Genomic DNA, 19968 nt, shown 5'->3' on the forward strand with positions numbered 1-19968 from the left:
CTCCCTGTAAAAAAAAAAAAATTAGTGGGAGATAAAGATTGGCAAGTCTGCCTCTGTGCCATTGCTGTGTGTGGCATCTGTCTCTCATTGTGTGTCACCGAAAACCAGTGTGTAATACTGGCGCATTTTTTTTTTTCTAAATTCTCCCTGTAAAAGAAAAAATAATTTGTGGGAGATAAAGATTGGCAAGTCTTCCTCTGTGCCATTGCTTTGTGTGGCATCTGTCTCATTGTGTGGCACCGAAAACCACTGTGTAATACTGGGCCATTTTTTTGGGGGGGGAGTAAATTCTCCCTGTAAAAAAAAAAATTAATAGTGGGAGTCTGGGAGATAAAGATTGGCAAGTCTGCCTCTGTGCCAGTCCTGTGTGTGGCATCTGTCTCTAATTGTGTGCCACCGAAAACCACTGTGTAATACTGGGCCATTCTTTTTTTTGGGTAATTTCTCCCTGTAAAAAAAAAAATTAATAGTGGGAGTCTGGGAGATAAAGATTGGCAAGTCTGCCTCTGTGCCATTGCTGTGTGTGGCATCTGTCTCTAATTGTGTGCCACCGAAAACCACTGTGTAATACTGGGCCATTATTTTTTTGGGGGGTAAATTCTCCCTGTAAAAAAAAAAAATAATAGTGGGAGTCTGAGAGATAAAGATTGGCAAGTCTGCCTCTGTGCCAGTCCTGTGTGTGGCATCTGTCTCTCATTGTGTGCCACCGAAAACCACTGTGTAATACTGGGCCATTTTTTTGGGGGGGGTAAATTCTCCCTGTAAAAAAAAAATAATAGTGGGAGTCTGGGAGATAAAGATTGGCAAGTCTGCCTCTGTGCCAGTCCTGTGTGTGGCATCTGTCTCTCATTGTGTGCCACCGAAAACCACTGTGTAATACTGGGCCAATTTTTTCGGGGGGGGGGTAAATTCTCCCTGTAAAAAAAAAATTAATAGTGGGAGTCTGGGAGATAAAGATTGGCAAGTCTGCCTCTGTGCCATTGCTGTGTGTGGCATCTGTCTCTAATTGTGTGCCACCGAAAACCACTGTGTAATACTGGGCCATTCTTTTTTTGGGGGGTAAATTCTCCCTGTAAAAAAAAAAATAATAGTGGGAGTCTGAGAGATAAAGATTGGCAAGTCTGCCTCTGTGCCAGTCCTGTGTGTGGCATCTGTCTCTCATTGTGTGCCACCGAAAACCACTGTGTAATACTGGGCCATTTTTTTGGGGGGGTAAATTCTCCCTGTAAAAAAAAAAATAATAGTGGGAGTCTGGGAGATAAAGATTGGCAAGTCTGCCTCTGTGCCAGTCCTGTGTGTGGCATCTGTCTCTCATTGTGTGCCACCGAAAACCACTGTGTAATACTGGGCCAATTTTTTTTGGGGGGGTAAATTCTCCCTGTAAAAAAAAAATTAATAGTGGGAGTCTGGGAGATAAAGATTGGCAAGTCTGCCTCTGTGCCATTGCTGTGTGTGGCATCTGTCTCTAATTGTGTGCCACCGAAAACCACTGTGTAATACTGGGCCATTCTTTTTTTGGGGGGTAAATTCTCCCTGTAAAAAAAAAAAATAATAGTGGGAGTCTGGGAGATAAAGATTGGCAAGTCTGCCTCTGTGCCAGTCCTGTGTGTGGCATCTGTCTCTCATTGTGTGCCACCGAAAACCACTGTGTAATACTGGGCCATTTTTTTGGGGGGGGGGTAAATTCTCCCTGTAAAAAAAAAATTAATAGTGGGAGTCTGGGAGATAAAGATTGGCAAGTCTGCCTCTGTGCCATTGCTGTGTGTGGCATCTGTTTCTAATTGTGTGCCACCGAAAACCACTGTGTAATACTGGGCCATTATTTTTTTGGGGGGTAAATTCTCCCTGTAAAAAAAAATAATAATAGTGGGAGTCTGGGAGATAAAGATTGGCAAGTCTGCCTCTGTGCCAGTCCTGTGTGTGGCATCTGTCTCTCATTGTGTGCCACCGAAAACCACTGTGTAATACTGGGCAATTTTTTTTGGGGGGGGGTAAATTCTCCCTGTAAAAAAAAAAATTAATAGTGGGAGTCTGGGAGATAAAGATTGGCAAGTCTGCCTCTGTGCCAGTCCTGTGTGTGGCATCTGTCTCTCATTGTGTGCCACCGAAAACCACTGTGTAATACTGGGCCATTTTTTTTTTAGGTAAATTCTCCCTGTAAAAAAAAAATAATAGTGGGAGTCTGGGAGATAAAGATTGGCAATTCTGCCTCTGTGCCATTGCTGCGTGTGGCATCTGTTTCTAATTGTGTGCCACCGAAAACCACTGTGTAATACTGGGCCATTCTTTTTTGGGGGGGTAAATTCTCCCTGTAAAAAAAAAAATAATAGTGGGAGTCTGGGAGATAAAGATTGGCAAGTCTGCCTCTGTGCCAGTCCTGTGTGTGGCATCTGTCTCTCATTGTTTGCCACCAAAAACCACTGTGTAATACTGGGCCATTTTTTTTTTGGGGGGGGGGTAAATTCTCCCTGAAAAAAAAAAAAATAATAGTGGGAGTCTGGGAGATAAAGATTGGCAAGTCTACCTCTGTGCCAGTCCTGTGTGTGGCATCTGTCTCTCATTGTGTGCCACCGAATACCACTGTGTAATACTGGGCCATTTTTTTTGGGGGGGTAAATTCTCCCTGTAGAAAAACAAAATTAATAGTGGGAGTCTGGGAGATAAAGATTGGCAAGTCTGCCTCTGTGCCATTGCTGTGTGTGGCATCTGTCTCTAATTGTGTGCCACCGAAAACCACTGTGTAATACTGGGCCATTCTTTTTTGGGGGGGTAAATTCTCCCTGTAAAAAAAAAAATAATAGTGGGAATCTGGGAGATAAAGATTAGCAAGTCTGCCTCTGTGCCAGTCCTGTGTGTGGCATCTGTCTCTCATTGTGTGCCACCGAAAACCACTGTGTAATACAGGGCCATTCTTTTTTTGGGGGTAAATTCTCCCTGTAAAAAAAAAATAATAGTGGGAGTCTGGGAGATAAAGATTGGCAAGTCTGCCTCTGTGCCATTGCTGTGTGTGGCATCTGTCTCTCATTGTGTGCCACCGAAAACCACTGTGTAATACTGGGCCATTCTTTTTTTGGGGGGTAAATTCTCCCTGTAAAAAAAATAAATAATAGTGGGAGTCTGGGAGATAAAGTTTGGCAAGTCTGCCTCTGTGCCAGTCCTGTGTGTGGAATCTGTCTCTCATTGTGTGCCACCGAAAACCACTGTGTAATACTGGGCCATTTTTTTTTGGGGGGGGGTAAATTCTCCCTGTAAAAAAAAAAAATAATAGTGGGAGTCTGGGAGATAAAGATTGGCAAGTCTGCCTCTGTGCCAGTCCTGTGTGTGGCATCTGTCTCTCATTGTGTGCCACAGAAAACCTAGTGTGTAATATTGTTTTTTTTTTTTTTTTAAATTCTCCCAGATAAAAAAAATAGTGGGAGATTAAGATTGGCATTTCTGCTTGAGTGCTGGTCCTGTGTGTGCCATCTGTCTCAAATTATTGGGGCACAGAAAACCTAGTGTGTAACATTGGGCCTGATTTTCCTTTCAGTGTCAGGCACCTATAAAGGTATATATAAATCCAACAGAAGTTTGAGTTCATCTTATAAGTTGTTTTACAGTAATGAATACCGTTACTTTTGTTACGTTTTGCAAACAATGAGGAAGTCTAGTGGAAGAGGTCGTGGCCGTGGGCAGTCATTGTCAGCTGGTAATGATGGTAGTGATGGTGGAGCATCAGGTGGTCGTGGTAAAAGCAGTACAGCACCTAAGTCTCGAGTTGTTGAGCCAGGTTCGTTGTCTGGCTACACAAGGCCTCGAACGCTCTCTTTTCTGGGAGTAGGAAAACCACTTTTGAAGCCGGAGCAGGAGGAACAAGTATTGGCTTTCATTGCTGACTCTGCCTCTAGCTCTTTCGCCTCCTCCTCGGAAAGAGCCAAATGTCAGAGCAGTGCATCGTCAGTGGATGCTCCCGGTCAGGAACAAGTCGCTTCCTTGTGTCCTTCACCCAGAACAACAGTGAAGGATGCGTCAGTCGACACAACAGGTTACTCCATGGAGCTCTTTACACATACCGTTCCTGGGTTAGACAGTGAAACAGTTAACAGGCCATGCCCATTAGAAGTTGAATCGGACATGGAGTGCACAGATGCACAGCCACAGCCAGATTACAATGCTGTTCCTTTGACTCAGACCAGAACATTGCCCTCGCAGTGTACTGAGGCAGAATCAAACCCAGCGGAGACTATGGTGCCCCGTCACGAACGCTATACCACCGGCTTACATGGTGACACAGACGAATTTGCACATGACATAGAAGAGGAGGTCATAGATGACCCAGTTGTTGACCCCAATTGGCAGCCATTGGGGGAACAGGGTGCAGGCGGCAGTAGTTCTGAAGCGGAGGAGGAGGAGCCACAGCAGGCATCAACATCACAACAGGTTCCATCTGCAGGGCCCGTATCTGGCCAAAAACGCGTGGCAAAACCAAAACCAGTTGGAGGACAGCGTGGCCACCCGGTTAAAGAAGCTCAGTCTGCAATGCCTGAAAAGGTATCCGATAGTAGAAAGAGTGCAGTCTGGCATTTTTTAAACAACATCCAAATGATCAGCGCAAAGTCATCTGTCAAAAATGTTCAACTACCTTAAGCAGAGGTCAGAATCTTAAAAGTCTAAATACAAGTTGCATGCATAGACATTTATCCACCATGCATTTGCAAGCCTGGACTAACTACCAAACATCCCTAAAGGTTGCAGCACCTTCGGCCAATGAAGCTAGTCAGCAACGCTACATCCCTTCCCTCACTGTAAACCCACCATTTCCCGCACCACCTGCAGTATCTGTGCAGCTTTCGTCGCCAGGCCAAAGCAGTCAGGGAATCACCAGGTTTGCAGTAGGAAACACTGCATGTAGGGCACCGGCAAGAATACCATCTCCAACCCTCTCTCACTCACCCATGTCCACCGGCACCACCGCTAGTTCCACGATCTCCAGCTCTCCAGTCCAGCTCACCCTACATGAGACTCTTGTTAGGAAAAGGATGTACTCATCCTCTCATCCGCGTACACAGGATTTGAATGCCCACATTGCTAGACTAATCTCATTAGAGATGATGCCCTACCGGTTAGTTGAAAGCGAAGCTTTCAAAGCGCTGATGGACTACGCTGTACCACGCTACGAGCTAGCCAGTAGACACTTCTTTTTTAGAAAAGCCATCCCAGCCCTCCAACAGCATGTTAAAGACCGCATCGTCCATGCACTCAGGCAGTCTGTGACTACAAAGATGCACCTGACAACAGATGCATGGACCAGTAGGCATGGCCAGGGACGTTACGTGTCCATCATGGCACACTGGGTGAATGTGGTGGATGCAGGGTCCACAGGGGACAGCAATATTGGGACAGTTCTGCCTAGCCCACGGTCAAGGAAAGAGTTGGCTGTAGGCGTTCGCCCCCCCTCCTCCTCTTCCTCGTCCTCCTGCAGAAGCGAGAGCTCGTCCACAGACCGCAGTCGCACATCCACTCCATCCGCAGCTGCCACTGTTGCACACCAGGTGTGCCATTATGGGACAGCTAGTGGCAAGCTTCAGCAGGCTGTATTGGCAATGAAGTGTTTGGGCGACAACAGACACACCGCGGAAGTTCTGTCCAAGTTCTTGCAGAAAGAAACTCAGTCATGGCTGGGCACTGTACATCTTGAGGCAAGCAAGGTAGTGAGTGATAACGGAAGGAATTTCATGGCTGCCATAGCCCTTTCCCAACTGAAACACATTCCTTGCCTGGCTCACACCTTAAACCTGGTGGTGCAGTGCTTCCTGAAAAGTTATCCGGGGTTACCCGACCTGCTCCTCAAAGTGCGCAGACTTTGCTCGCATATCCGCCGTTTGCCCGTACACTCCAACCGTATGCCGAACTATCAGCGGTCTTTGAACCTTCCTCAGCATCGCCTAATTATCGACGTTGCAACAAGGTGGAACTCCACACTGCACATGCTTCAGAGACTGTGTGAACAGAGGCGTGCTGTTATGTTTTTGTGGGAGGATACACATACACGGGCAGGCAGTTAGATGGCAGACATGGAGTTGTCAGGTGTGCAGTGGTCGAATCTACAAGACCTGTGTCAAGTCCTTCAGTGTTTTGAGGAATGCACACGGCTGGTTAGTGCAGACAACGCCATAATAAGCATGAGCATCCCCCTAATGCGTCTGCTGATGCAAAGTTTGACACACATAAAGGAGCAGGCGTCTGCAGCCGAGGAAGAGGAAAGCCTTGATGACAGTCAGCCATTGTCTGGTCAGGGCCGTGTAGAGGACGTGGTAGCGGGCGAAGAGGAGGAGGAGGACGAGGAGGATGATGGGGATGAGTACTTTTTTAATGAGGAAGCTTCTCCTGGGCCAACAGAAATTAGTGGCGTTGCAAGGCTGGGTTCTGTTTTTTTAAGGGAGACAAGTGACGTAGATTTGCCTGTAACTGCCCCTCAAACCAGCACAACCGCAGATTTGACAACTGGAACTTTGGCCCACATGGCGGATTATGCCTTACGTATCCTCAAAAGGGACCCACGCATTATTAAAATGATGAGCGATGACGATTACTGGTTGGCCTGCATCCTTGACCCTCGCTATAAAGGCAAATTGCAAAATATTATGCCACATGAGAACCTCGAACAAATATTAGCAACCAAACAAGCTACTCTTGTAGACCGTTTGATTCAGGCATTCCCAGCACACAGCGCCGGTGATGGTTCTCACACAAGCTGCAGGGGGCTACAGGGCAGAGGTGTTAGAGGTGCACAAATCAGAAGTGGCGTTGGACAGAGGGGTTTTCTGACCAGGTTGTGGAGTGATTTCGCAATGACCGCAGACAGGACAGGTACTGCAGCATCTATTCAAAGTGACAGGAGACAACATTTGTCCAGTATGGTTACTAACTATTTTTCATCCCTTATCGATGTTCTCCCTCAACCGTCATTCCCATTTGATTACTGGTAGTGTTGAGCATTCCGATACCGCAAGTATCGGGTATCGGCCGATACTTGCGGGTATCGGAATTCCGATACCGAGATCCGATACTTTTGTGGTATCGGTATCGAAACAACATTAATGTGTAAAATAAAGAATTAAAATAAAAAATATTGCTATACTCACCTCTCCGACGCAGCCTGGACCTCACCGAGGGAACCGGCAGCGTTGTTTGCTTAAAATGCACGCTTTTACTTCCTTCCGTGACGTCACGGCTTGTGATTGGTCGTGTGCCGCCCATGTGGCCGCGACGCGACCAATCACAGCAAGCCGTGACGTAATTTTCAGGTCCTCAATGCCTAATTCTAGGCATTCATGATTTTAAAATTACGTTCCGGCTTGTGATTGGTCGCGTCGCGGTCACATGGGCGACGCGACCAATCACAAGCCGTGATGTCACGGGAGGCAGGAGACGCGCGCATTTTTAAAATTACGTCACGGCTTGTGATTGGTTGCGTGCCGCCCATGTGACCGCGACGCGACCAATCACAGCAAGCCGTGACATAATTTCAGGTCCTGATGCCTATTTCTGCATTCAGGACCTGAAATTACGTCACGGCTTGCTGTGATTGGTCGCGTCGCGGTCACATGGGCGGCACGCAACCAATCACAAGCCGTGACGTAATTTTAAAAATGCGCGCGTCTCCTGCCTCCCGTGACGTCACGGCTTGTGATTGGTCGCGTCACCCATGTGACCACGACGTGACCAATCACAAGCCGGAACGTAATTTTAAAATCATGAATGCCTAGAATTAGGCATTGAGGACCTGAAAATTACGTCACGGCTTGCTGTGATTGGTCGCGTCGCGGCCACATGGGCGGCACGCGACCAATCACAAGCCGTGACGTCACGGAAGGAAGTAAAAGCGCGCATTTTAAGCAAACAACGCTGCGGGTTCCCTCGGTGAGGTCCAGGCTGCGTCAGAGGGTGAGTATAGCAATATTTTTTTATTTTAATTCTTTATTTTACACATTAATATGGATCCCAGGGCCTGAAGGAGAGTTTCCTCTCCTTCAGACCCTGGGAACCATCAGGATACCGTCCGATACTTGAGTCCCATTGACTTGTATTGGTATCGGGTATCGGTATCGGATTAGATCCGATACTTTGCCGGTATCGGCCGATACTTTCCGATACCGATACTTTCAAGTATCGGACGGTATCGCTCAACACTAATTACTGGGCATCCAAATTAGACACCTAGCCTGAATTGGCAGAATATGCATTGCAGGAGCTTCCTTGCCCAGCAGCTAGTGTGCTATCAAAAAGAGTATTCAGTGCTGCTGGTTCAATATTAACCGAAAAAAGGACTCGTCTGGCTACCCAAAATGTGGATGATCTCACCTTCATTAAAATTAACCACTCCTAGATTTCAAATTATTTTGCCCCACCTTTCCCGGCTGACACCTAGCTTTCCTATAAAAAGGTCTTGCTTGTGGACTGGTCTTACTGAGTGTTCCAATCTCTTAATTTGCAGCAGCTGTTTGTCCAGCATATGACATGTTTACACCTCCCTCAATGGGAAAACTCCCCCCACGGGGCCGTGGTCTCGCCACTTGGCGCAAGCACCTGTTAGAGTGCCGTTTGTCTGAAGAGATGGGTGTGCCCGCTTTTGGTCGACGGCACTGCCACTGGGTCCCTCATAGTGCAATAAAGTGTCTCTGGCGGTGGTGGCGCGCACCCAACGTCAGACACACCGTTGTAACATGACGGGACGGTACCACCGGCCACAAGAGAGTTCACCCCCCAGCTCAAACTGTGCTCTACCACGTGCAAAATTATCTCGCACAGCTCCACCAATGTTTAGTCTATGCGCTGACATCATTCAATGCCTGGCACTGACAATACCAATTTGTTGACATCTATGATGCTAGTTAAAGTAGTCTGGGTCAGTGTCCTATATTGACACCAGTAAATACTGCCAAATTACTTTGTCAGAAACTCAGCAGATGAGCCCACCCCTGTACCTAAGTATGCCACACTTTTTTTTTGTTGTTGTTTTGCGAGACATTAACATCTATTTATTTTTTATGAGTACTAACTGTGTCAGACACTCCTTGCAATCCTCCTCCTCCGCTGACCACAATGCTGCCTGTGTATCCATGTAACCGATTTAAAACTGCCTTGAGCCTATTTTTTGTTATTTTAGGCCTAGTAAGCCTGTCTGCGGTCCCTCCTTGCAATCCTCCTCTTCCGCTGACCACAATGCTGCCTGTGTATCCATGTAAGCGATTTGAAACTGCCTTGAGCCTATTTTTAGTTATTTTAGGCCTTCGTTAGCCTGTCTGCGGTCCCTCCTTGCAATCCTCCACTGACCACAATGCTGCCTGTGTATCCATATAACCTATTTAAAACTGCCTTGAGCCTATTTTTAGTTATTTTAGTCCTTCGTTAGCCTGTCTGCGGTCCCTCCTTGCAATCCTCCTCCACTGACCACAATGCTGCCTGTGTATCCATGTAACCTATTTAAAACTGCATTGAGCCTATTTATATATTTTATTTAATATTAATAAAGCCATGATGGACTACGCTGTACCATGCTACAAGCTAACCAGTCGACACTTCTTTTGCGAGAAAAGCCATCCCAACCCTCCACCAGCATGTAAAAGACCGCATTGTCCATGCACTCTGGCAATCTGTGAGTACAAAGGTGTACCTGACAACAGACGCATGGACCTGTAGGCATGGCCACGGAAGGTTACGTGTCCATTACGGCGCAATGGGTTAATGTGGTGGATGCATGGTCCACAGGGGACAGCCTACTAAGTCTGTCTGTAGTCCCTATTTCAAATTGTCCTCCACTGTCTAAATCTGAACTTCAACCTTCTGGCTCTCATTAAGTGCTGTTTTTTAAAAAATTGGTGGTTACGGCCTACTAACGGTGTCTGCCGCTCCCTGGTGTTGTCCTCCACTGCATAAAGATGAGCTTCAGTCTTTAGGCTTTCGGCCTATAGTATCAGATATTAAACTGCATTTGGCCTTCAACTTTGGTTACGGCCTACTAACGGTGTCTGCCGCTCCCTGGTGTTGTCCTCAACTGAATAAATCTGAGCTTCAACCTTCTGGCTCTCATTAAGTGCTGTTTTTTAAAAAACTTGGTGGTTACGGCCTACTAACGGTGTCTGCCGCTCCCTGGTGTTGTCCTCAACTGAATAAATCTGAGCTTCAACCTTCTGGCTCTCATTAAGTGCTGTTTTTTTAAAAAATTGGTGGTTACGGCCTACTAACGGTGTCTGCCGCTCCCTGGTGTTGTCCTCCACTGTATAAAGATGAGCTTCAGTCTTTAGGCTTTCGGCCTATAGTATCAGATATTAAACTGCATTTGGCCTTCAACTTTGGTTACGGCCTACTAAAGGTGTCTGCCGCTCCCTGGTGTTGTCCTCAACTGTATAAAGCTGAGCTTCAGTCTTTACGCTTTCGGCCTATAGTATCAGATATTAAACTGCATTTGGCCTTCAACTTTGGTTACGGCCTACTAACGGTGTCTGCCGCTCCCTGGTGTTGCCCTCAACTGTATAAAGCTGAGCTTCAGTCTTTAGGCTTTCGGTCTATAGTATCAGATATTAAACTGCATTTGGCCTTCAACTTTGGTTACAGCCTACTAACGGTGTCTGCCGCTCCCTGGTGTTGTCCTCCTCTGTATAAAGCTGAGCTTCAGTCTTTAGGCTTTTGGCCTATAGTAGCAGATATTAAACTGCATTTGGCCTACTAGTGTGGTTGGGCCCTTAAAACAGTGTCCGCTGCTCCTGGGTTTGCTACTCCACTGAACAAAGCAATGCCGCCTGTTTAGTCCTGTTACCAATTTTGAACTGCATTTAGCCTACTTTATTCTTTGGCCCTATATCTGTGTTTCCTCCTCATCCTGCCCATTGCCCAGCCACTGCTAGATGAGTCTGCTGGTACATTGACCTAGACCACTACATTCCCCTTGCACTCTACACAGCCAGAATCTGACCCTGCTGAAAGTAAGGTTCCCCTTCCCGCATGTTATACCACCTTACACAGGGACAAAGAGGAAGGTGCAGATGAAAGTACAGGTTCCTTCATCAGGTGGGGGGGCATATTCGTTGGCGACGTCACTGCCACAGGGCCCCTCAGAGTACGCAAAAGTGTCGCTGCTGGTGGGAGGCGCCCCCGCCGTGCAAACACACCGCTGTACTTTGAGGGGCCCTGTGCCAGTGCCAATGCCAACGAGTGGGCCCCCCCTGCTTGCTTAGGATCACAGCACTTGCAAACTTGACATACTTACTTCTCACTGCTCCACCGCCATGACGTAGTCCACGTTTCCTGGGCCCACTAAAACCTTGAACCAGCCCTACCCCCCACAACTTTTGCCAAATGACCCCCAATTTCCAATGCCCAACTATTATTATAAAGTTAATTAAGATTGACAAGCTTCAGAAACAAGAATGGATGTTTTTGGCATTAAAATGGGCACTGTAGGTGTTTTCCTGGCCTCCACTCACTGCCGACTATGCTTCCCCATTGACTTGCATTGGGTTTCGTGTTTCGGCCGATCCCCAAGTTTTAGCGATAATCGGCCGACTGCACTCGACTCGACTCTGGACAAAGTCGGGTTTCGCAAAACCCAACTCTATCTTAAAAAAATGAAAGTCGCTCAACCCTACATGTGAACAATATGCATGCAGATATATATAAATCACATCATAATAAACAAACAATAGTTGTTGCAATTCATACAGATCAATATGCATTAGGCCAACACCCCCACTCAACAACTACTTATTCTGTCAGTCCCATAGTGGTTCTCAATTCTTGGAACCTAGGTCTTGGCAATGATCCACTTTGTTCTTTCATGGGCGGGTAGTTTCTGCATTTCATCCCATGACTGTGGTTCTGACTCAGGTAGTGTCCTTACAGCGTAGGATAAACGTTTAGCTGGTATTCCTTTGTTTGATCTTGACGACCGTCTAATTTCAGGTTCACTTAGGTCTTTTGTTGTTTCTTCAGTGGTTGAAGAGTCCAGCCACACTTCTACATTCTTTTCTTCGTTGTCTTGTAATTGTGATTGAGATTGTTGTTGTTGCTTCATCTGGACTACTGGCATAATGTCATAAAACTTGGGTGACACGAAGTTTTCATCAAACACTACATCTTTACTTATTGTGACCTTGTTTGTCTCTGGGTGTAAAATTCTATAACCTTTCTGGGTTTCACTGTAGCCTACCAGGATGCCTTCCTTGGCATGAGATTCCCACTTAGTTCGTTTTTCTTTGGGAACATGTGCAAATGCTTTACTTCCGAAAATCCTTATGTGTAGTAGTTTTGGTTTTGTACCATTCCATTGCTCAAATGGAGTTTTCTCTGTCGCTTTACTTGGTAGTCTGTTCTGAAGATAACAAGCCGTCATAATAGCTTCACCTCAATATACTGTAGGCAAATTTGCATCAAATAACATACTCCTTGCGCTTTCACAGAGTGTCCGGTTTCTTCTTTCTGCTATACCATTTTGCTCAGGGTTGTACGGTACAGTAGTTTGAAATATGATTCCATTTTTCTTTAAAATGCTCTGTGTTTCATTACTTGTATACTCAGTTCCATTATCTGCACGTAAAGTTTTTGGCATTCTTACAAACTTGTTATGTACTTCAGCTAGATATATTCCAAGTTTCTCTGGAACTTCATTTTTGCTGTGAAGTAAATAGACAACTGTATATCTTTAATTGTCATCAATAAATGTAAGAAAATATCTCTTTTTTTCCAGGGGTCTGAGTACGCATTGGACCACAGATATCCGTGTGTACTAAATCTAGTGGTTGTTCTGTTGTTGTAGTACTTTTCTTAGGAAAGGCCTTTCTGGACATTTTCCATTTGATACAGCTGGAACACCTCATTGTCTGATTACATGAGTCAATTGTAATATTGTCAGCTAATTGTTCTTGAAATAACTTTCTTATTGCTTCTGGGTCTCTATGCGCAAGTCGCCTGTGCCATACATGAATACAGTTCTTGTGCAGTTCTTGCTTAGCTGTGCATACACTCTCTTTACATTTCAACTGATACAGTTCATCTCTGATTTTTCCTTTTGCTAATGTGTGACCCTCTTTTGAGATGATGCAGCTATCTTCCTTAAATGTAACTTCATTACCCTGTTTTGTGAGCTTTTTCACAGATAATAGATTACTTTCAAGACTAGGCACATATAGCACATCTTTTACATGAATCCTTCTACTTTGTGTTGCAGAGATGTTACAATCAATATAACCGTCTCCTATGCCTTCTGAGTTCATGCACTGACCGTTCGCCATTATCACTTTCTCTGACTTACTTTGGTTAAGCTTAGTAAAGAAGTCTCTGTCATTGGTCTTGTGACTGGTTGCACCAGAATCTATACACCACGCATGCTTTGATTTAAATGCATTGACTGATGTGAATGCAGCTTCAGTATTTGCCGAATCATTGTTTCCAGATACAGCACTCTTAACTCTCTGTTGACTGTTTTGCTTTTTCAGCTGATTTATTTTAGCTTTCCAGACTCTGCATTCAGCTTTTAAATGACCTGGCTTCTTGCATACAAAACATTCACGTGTCTCTTTAGGGTGGTTCCTGCTGGTGGGCACATCATGTGTTTGTAAAGCAGTTTCCTTGTTACATATCTTGCTGCTCACATTTTCTGCCTTTCTCTTATATTCATCTACAAGCTTTCCTCTGACATACTCCAATGTCAGCTCATCATCTGGGCGTGCATCCAGTGCAGTTACAATCGTATCATAGCTTTCTGGGAGATCACTAAGTAAGGGCTCATTTCCACTTGCGAGGAAAACGGACGAGTGCAATCCGATAAAAAATCGGATTGCACTCAGGCCAATGTTATTCAATAGGTGTCTTTTCATTTGCGATTTTTTTTCTCAGCCGAAATCGGACTGAGAAAAAAATCGCAGCATGCTGCGATTTGCTGCGAGTCTCGGACGAGACTCGCCAATGCAAGTCAATGGGTGCGAGAAAAAAAACGCACGGAAAACGGACCATCCGTTTTCCGTACGTTTTTTACGGATACCTTACCATTCTGTGGCATAGAACACTGTAAATGGTCCTGTAAATAATTTGATAAAAATAGTTGCAGAGAAAAAAAACGGATTGCGTACGGATGTCATACGGATGTAAAACGGATGGTGCGATTAAAAATCGCATTGCACTCGCATAACACTCGCATGACAATCGCATATGCTACATCCGTTTTTTCGGTCCAGATTACGGACTGTTTTTTCTCTTGCAAGTGGAAATGAGCCCTAATAGTGCTGCTACATGGAAGTCCTTCATATCTTCCCCAATGCCCTGCAGGTGCTCTACAGTCTCTAGAGTATTTCTAATGTAGTCCTGCATGTCCTGGTCATTGTGCAGCTTAGACTGATAGAGCTTTCTCATTAGATAGAGTTTATTACTTAAATTTATTCTCTCATGTACTTTCTGCAACTGCTCCCACATTTCCTTTGCTGATTCACACTTGCACACATGCACAATCTGATCATCCTCTATACTGAGTGATATGGTGTTCTGTGCTTTCTGATCCATTTCTAGCCATTCCTGTGGTACTGGGTCAGGCTTAGGGTCCTGAGTGTATTTCCACGTACCTTCTCTTATCAGCAGCATCTTCACCTTGAATTTCCAGGATTGGTAGTTCTGGTTATTCAGGCTTGGCACTGTAAACTTTGTTGAGTTGCTGCTGGCGGCCATTTTACTTCTTCTCAGTTTGCTGTTGTCTTTCTATCTCTGTGCTCTGCAGGTTTGGGATTGCTTTGACTCCTGGGCCCATAACCTGTTAGCAGCGGGTTAATCAGCGTGTTGTCCACAACGAGCAACAGAGAATGTTCATTTATTAAGAATTAAGAACATTCTGCATTAGTGTTGAGTGATACCATCCGATACTTGAAAGTATCGGTATCGGATAGTATCGGCCGATACCCAAAAAGTATCGGATATCGCTGATACCGATACCCAATACCAATACAAGTCAATGGGACACCAAGTATCGGAAGGTATCCTGTATGGTTCCCAGGGTCTGAAGAAGAGGAAACTCTCCTTCAGGCCCTGGGATCCATTTTAATGTGTAAAATAAAGAATTAAAATAAAAAATAGGGATATACTCACCCTCTGATGCGCCCTGGTTGTAACCGCCAGCCTCCGTTTCTAAGAATGAGCGCTTGAAAGACCTTAGATGACATTGCGGCTTGTGATTGGTCGCTGGGCGGTCACGTGACCGCCTAGCAGCCAATCACAAGCCGCGACGTCATCTAAGGTCTTTCAAGCGCTTGAAAGACCTTAGATGACGTGACGTCACGTGACCGCCCAGCGACCAATCACAAGCCGCGACGTCATCTAAGGTCTTTCAAGCGCTTGAAAGACCTTAGATGACATCGCGGCTTGTGATTGGTCGCGTGGCGGTCACGTGACCGCCCAGCGACCAATCACAAGCCGCGACGTCATCTAAGGTCTTTCAAGCGCTCATTCTTAGAAACGGAAGCTACCGGTTACAACCAGGGCACGTCAGAGGGTGAGTATATCCCGATTTTTAATTTTAATTCTTTATTTTACACATTAATATGGTTCCGATACCGATTCCCGATACCACAAAAGTATCAGACCTTGGTATCGGAATTCCGATACCGCAAATATCAACCGATACCCGATACTTGCGGTATCGGAATGCTCAACACTATTCAGCATACAACATGAGAACAGGATCAATCTGGTTTCTGAGAGAGAGAGATCTGCTGTGACTTTCAGTTTCAGTTCCACACACTAGAATGTGCTCACTGGGAAAGGGGAGGAGGAACATCCTGTCTGTAAATGAGGACTCCTTTTTTTTTTTACTTTGTTGACATGTGAACAATATGCATGCAGATATATATAAATCACATCATAATAAACAAACAATAGTTGTTGCAATACATACAGATCAATATGCATTAGGCCAACAGCAGTGTATCTAATCCTATCCTGGGTGATACTGTCTGATGAGCTTTCTATCTAATCCAATCCTGTGTGATACTGTCTGCTGAGCTGTGTATCTAATCCTATCCTGTGTGATACTGTCTGCTGACCTGTGTATCTAATCCTATCCTGTGTTATACTGTCTGCTGAGCTGTGTATCTAATCCTATCCTGTGTGATACTGTCTGCTGAGCTGTATATCTCATCCTATCCTGTGTGATACTGTCTGCTGAGCCATGTATCTAATCATATCCTGTGTTATACTGTCTGCTGAGCTGTATGTCTAATCCTGTCCTGTGTGATAGTCTGCTGAGCTGTGTATCTAATCCTTTCCTGTGTGATACTGCCTGCTGAGCTGTGTATCTAATCCTATCCTGTGTGATACTGTCTTCTGAGCTGTGTATCTAATCCTATCCTGTGTGATACTGTCTGCTGAGCCTTGATTTAATCCTATCCTGTGTGATACTGTCTGCTGAGCTGTATATCTCATCCTATCCTGTGTGATACTGTCTGCTGAGCTGTGTATCTAATCCTATCTTGTGTGATAGTCTGCTGAGCTGTGTATCTAATCCTATCCTGTGTGACACTGTCTGCTGAACTGTGTATCTAATCCTATCTTGTGTGATACTGTCTGCTGAATGGACGGGGCTATGTGGACTGATACATGCATACAGTACAGACCAAAAGTTTGGACACATTTTCTCGATTGTTCTGTATTTTCATGACTATGAAAATTGTAAATTCACACTGAAGGCATCAAAACTATGAATTCCTGGTGACTACCTCTTGAAGCTCATCAAGAGAATGCCAAAAGTGTGCAAAGCAGTCATCAAGCAAAAAGTGGCTACTTTGACGAACCTAGAATATGAGACATATTTTCAGTTGTTTCACACTTTTTTGTTAAGTATATAATTCCACATGTGTTAATTCATAGTTTTGATGCCTTCAGTGTGAACGTACAATTGTCATAGTCATGGAAATACAGAAAAATCTTTAAATGAGAAGGTGTGTCCAAACTTTTGATCTGTACTGTATATATCAGCACAAAGTGACAAGAATTTATGACATGTAAAGAGAATGATACATGGATTTTTAATTAATTTAAAACTATAAATCTGAAGATTGTTTGGCAATAGCCATGTGGGGGACCTAGCTAGCATGTGGAAGAAGGTGGTCTGGTCATATGACGCTAAAGTAGAACTTTAGAACTAAAATTGCACATCACCCTGAAAACACCATCCCCACCACCAAGCTGATCAGAGTTGATGGGAAGACAGAGCTAAATACAGGGCTATCCTGGAGGAACACTTGTTAGAGGCTGCAAAAGACTTGAGACTGGGGCGTAGGTTCACCTTCCAGCAGCATGACGACCATGATGACCATTACCCAGTCAAAGCACATACCTAAATCCCATTGATAATCTTGAAGACTTGAAAGCTGCTGTTCACAGATGCTTGCCATACAATCTACCTGAGCTAGATCTAGTTTACAAAGAAGGGGCAAAAACTTCAGCCCCAAGATGTGCAAAGCTGGTAGAGACATACCCCAAAAGATTTGCAGCAGTAGTTGTAGTGAAATGTGGTCCTATAACGTATTGACTAATGGGGGCTGAATACAAATGCACATTACAATTTTCAATTTAATATTTTTTTAAATCTTTAGAAAACCTTGTGTCATTTCCTTTATACTTCACAAATATTTGCTACTTTCCGATGGCATATCGCATAAAACTCCAATAGAAAAATATTAACATTTTAGAAATCTCAGAGGTTAATACCTTTTCATGGTTAACTGAAAAAACAGTAACAAATAGCAAGGTACAGATAGATGACAGATTATCTACTGGCTAACATAGTACAAAGATATGTTTTTCCTGTGTAAAATCCCAATAAAATACATTTAAGTTGTGCGGGTAAAATGAAAAAACGTGGAAATGGTTATGGGGTATAAATACTTTTCAAGGCATTTTATATCCCAAAATGATACTATTAAAACTACCAATTTTACTAAGAAACACAACTACGGTATATAAATTTGGTTTGTATTGATTGGATAAATCATTTTGCTTAGCCATCGTCACTGCTGAGTGAATACAATAAAAGCAAAACATAAACTAATAGCAGAAAAACCTAACTTAGACATTTTATGACACTTGGTATTTTTTACGCAAATGAATGAAGTAATTAAAAACAGTACCACGCTCAAGAGAAAAAAAAAGCTCTTCTGTGGTCAGAAAAAATGTGATTCTTGGAAACAGAAGAGGGAAAGGGTGTAAAAACAAAAATGAATTGTGGCAGGAGGAGTTAAAGGTAACTTTCATTTTGAGTGTCTTCAGTATTTTGATTTAATCATTTTACTTTTTTCATTGCTTTCTTTCCTAGGTGATGGATATGACTGTGAGCCATTGACATCATGTAAGGATGATGGTGATTGTTCTCCTGATGCAACGTGTAGTAATATAGCAGGAATTATCTTATGCACATGTAATGATGGATACCAAGGTAATCACTGATCACTAGAGATGTCTGTATATACAGCCATTCACTGGACTCCATCTATAGTCTATCAGTAAGAACACCTGGTATCTTAGAAACATCAGGAATATTCAGAATGTGAATTACATATTAATTGATTGACTTTAGCTAAAATTGTTATTACTCTCATTACATGGTTTCTTCAGAACCTGGACATCCCCTTTTTAAAATAAGTTGTGATTGTTGTAAAATATAATAACATATACTCATCTCCTGCACTGACCTAACTCCAGAGATGTCAGCGCACGATCTATTGGGGCTCACATGACATTGTGAGACAAGTGACAGTACAGAAACCCAATTCTGGTTGTTGAATGGCTACAGGTCTCACGTGACATAGCAATGTCATGGAAACTCCGAGAGCCACGGCGCTGATATCCCTGGTATGGCACCTGTGCAGGAAATGAGTATATGGTAGCTTTATTTTATAATTGCATTTGTAATAAAAGCTGAAAAGATAGTGAGCGCAATAGGGTCTTATCTAGGTTACAATAAGGAACAGAGTTAGAGAAGAAAGCTCACTGAAAGGCTGTGAAAGCACAACCTCTGTGTTAATTGAAAATCTTGGTTGCGGCAGATGCAAAATTAGTATACCATACGGAAACTGGAGAAAGGTGGAGGCAAATCCATGCTACCAAAGACATAAGGTGCAGTGGGAGACTCATAATCAAAGCTACAATTGGCCAAACTTTCTCCAGTTTCTATATACACTGCTCAAAAAAATAAAGGGAACACTAAAATACCACATCCTAGATATCACTGAATGAAATATTAGTTGGAAATTTTTATTCATGACATAGTGGAGCCCAGTCCTTAGCATCAATGCCTTCATCGTGCAGGAACTGCTGACACACTTCAGCCACATGAGGCCTAACATTGTCATGCATCAGAAGGAAGTGCACCTGCGTATGATCTCACAATGGGTCTGGGGATCTCATCTTGGCACCTAATGGCAGTCAGGGTTCCTCTGGCTAGCAAATGGAGGGCTGTGTGGCCATCCAAAGAAATGCCTCCCCCCACCTTTACTCACCCACTGCCAAACCTGTCATGCTTGCGGAAGTTGCAGGCAGCAGATCGCTCTCCATGGCATTTCCAGACTCTGTCACAGAAGTCACATGTGGTTAGTGTGAACCTGCTCTCACCTGTGAAAAGCACAGGTTGCCAATGTCGTATCTCCCAATCTTGGTGTTCTCTGGCAAATGCCAATTGCCCGGCACAGTGTTGGGCTGTAAGCACAACACCCACTTTTGGACATTGGGCACTCATATCGCCCTTATGGAGTCTGTTTCAGACAGCTTGAGCAGACACATGGATGTTAGTGGCCTGCTGGAGGTCATTTTGCAGGGCTCTGGCACTGCTCCTCCTGTCCTTCCTTGCACAAAGGAGGAGATAGCAGTTCTGCTGCTTGGTTGTCGCCCTCTTCTTGCCCTCTCCATGTCTCCTGGTGTACTGGCCTGTTTCCTGCTATCCGCTCCACACTCTGA

General features: G+C 44.4%; 1 protein-coding gene across 1 annotated transcript in view; it reads left to right on the forward strand.

Annotated features, from left to right (window-relative positions):
* LOC143803972 (uncharacterized) overlaps positions 1-19968 on the forward strand; it is a 254169-nt gene that overhangs the window by 121032 nt on the left and 113169 nt on the right. The window contains exon 13 of the mRNA XM_077281723.1: positions 18332-18451. Coding sequence (XP_077137838.1) covers positions 18332-18451 — 120 coding nt within the window. The remainder of the gene's footprint in view (positions 1-18331; positions 18452-19968) is intronic.

Source organism: Ranitomeya variabilis, chromosome 2 (genome assembly GCF_051348905.1).
Source record: "Ranitomeya variabilis isolate aRanVar5 chromosome 2, aRanVar5.hap1, whole genome shotgun sequence".
NCBI lineage: Eukaryota > Metazoa > Chordata > Amphibia > Anura > Dendrobatidae > Ranitomeya > Ranitomeya variabilis.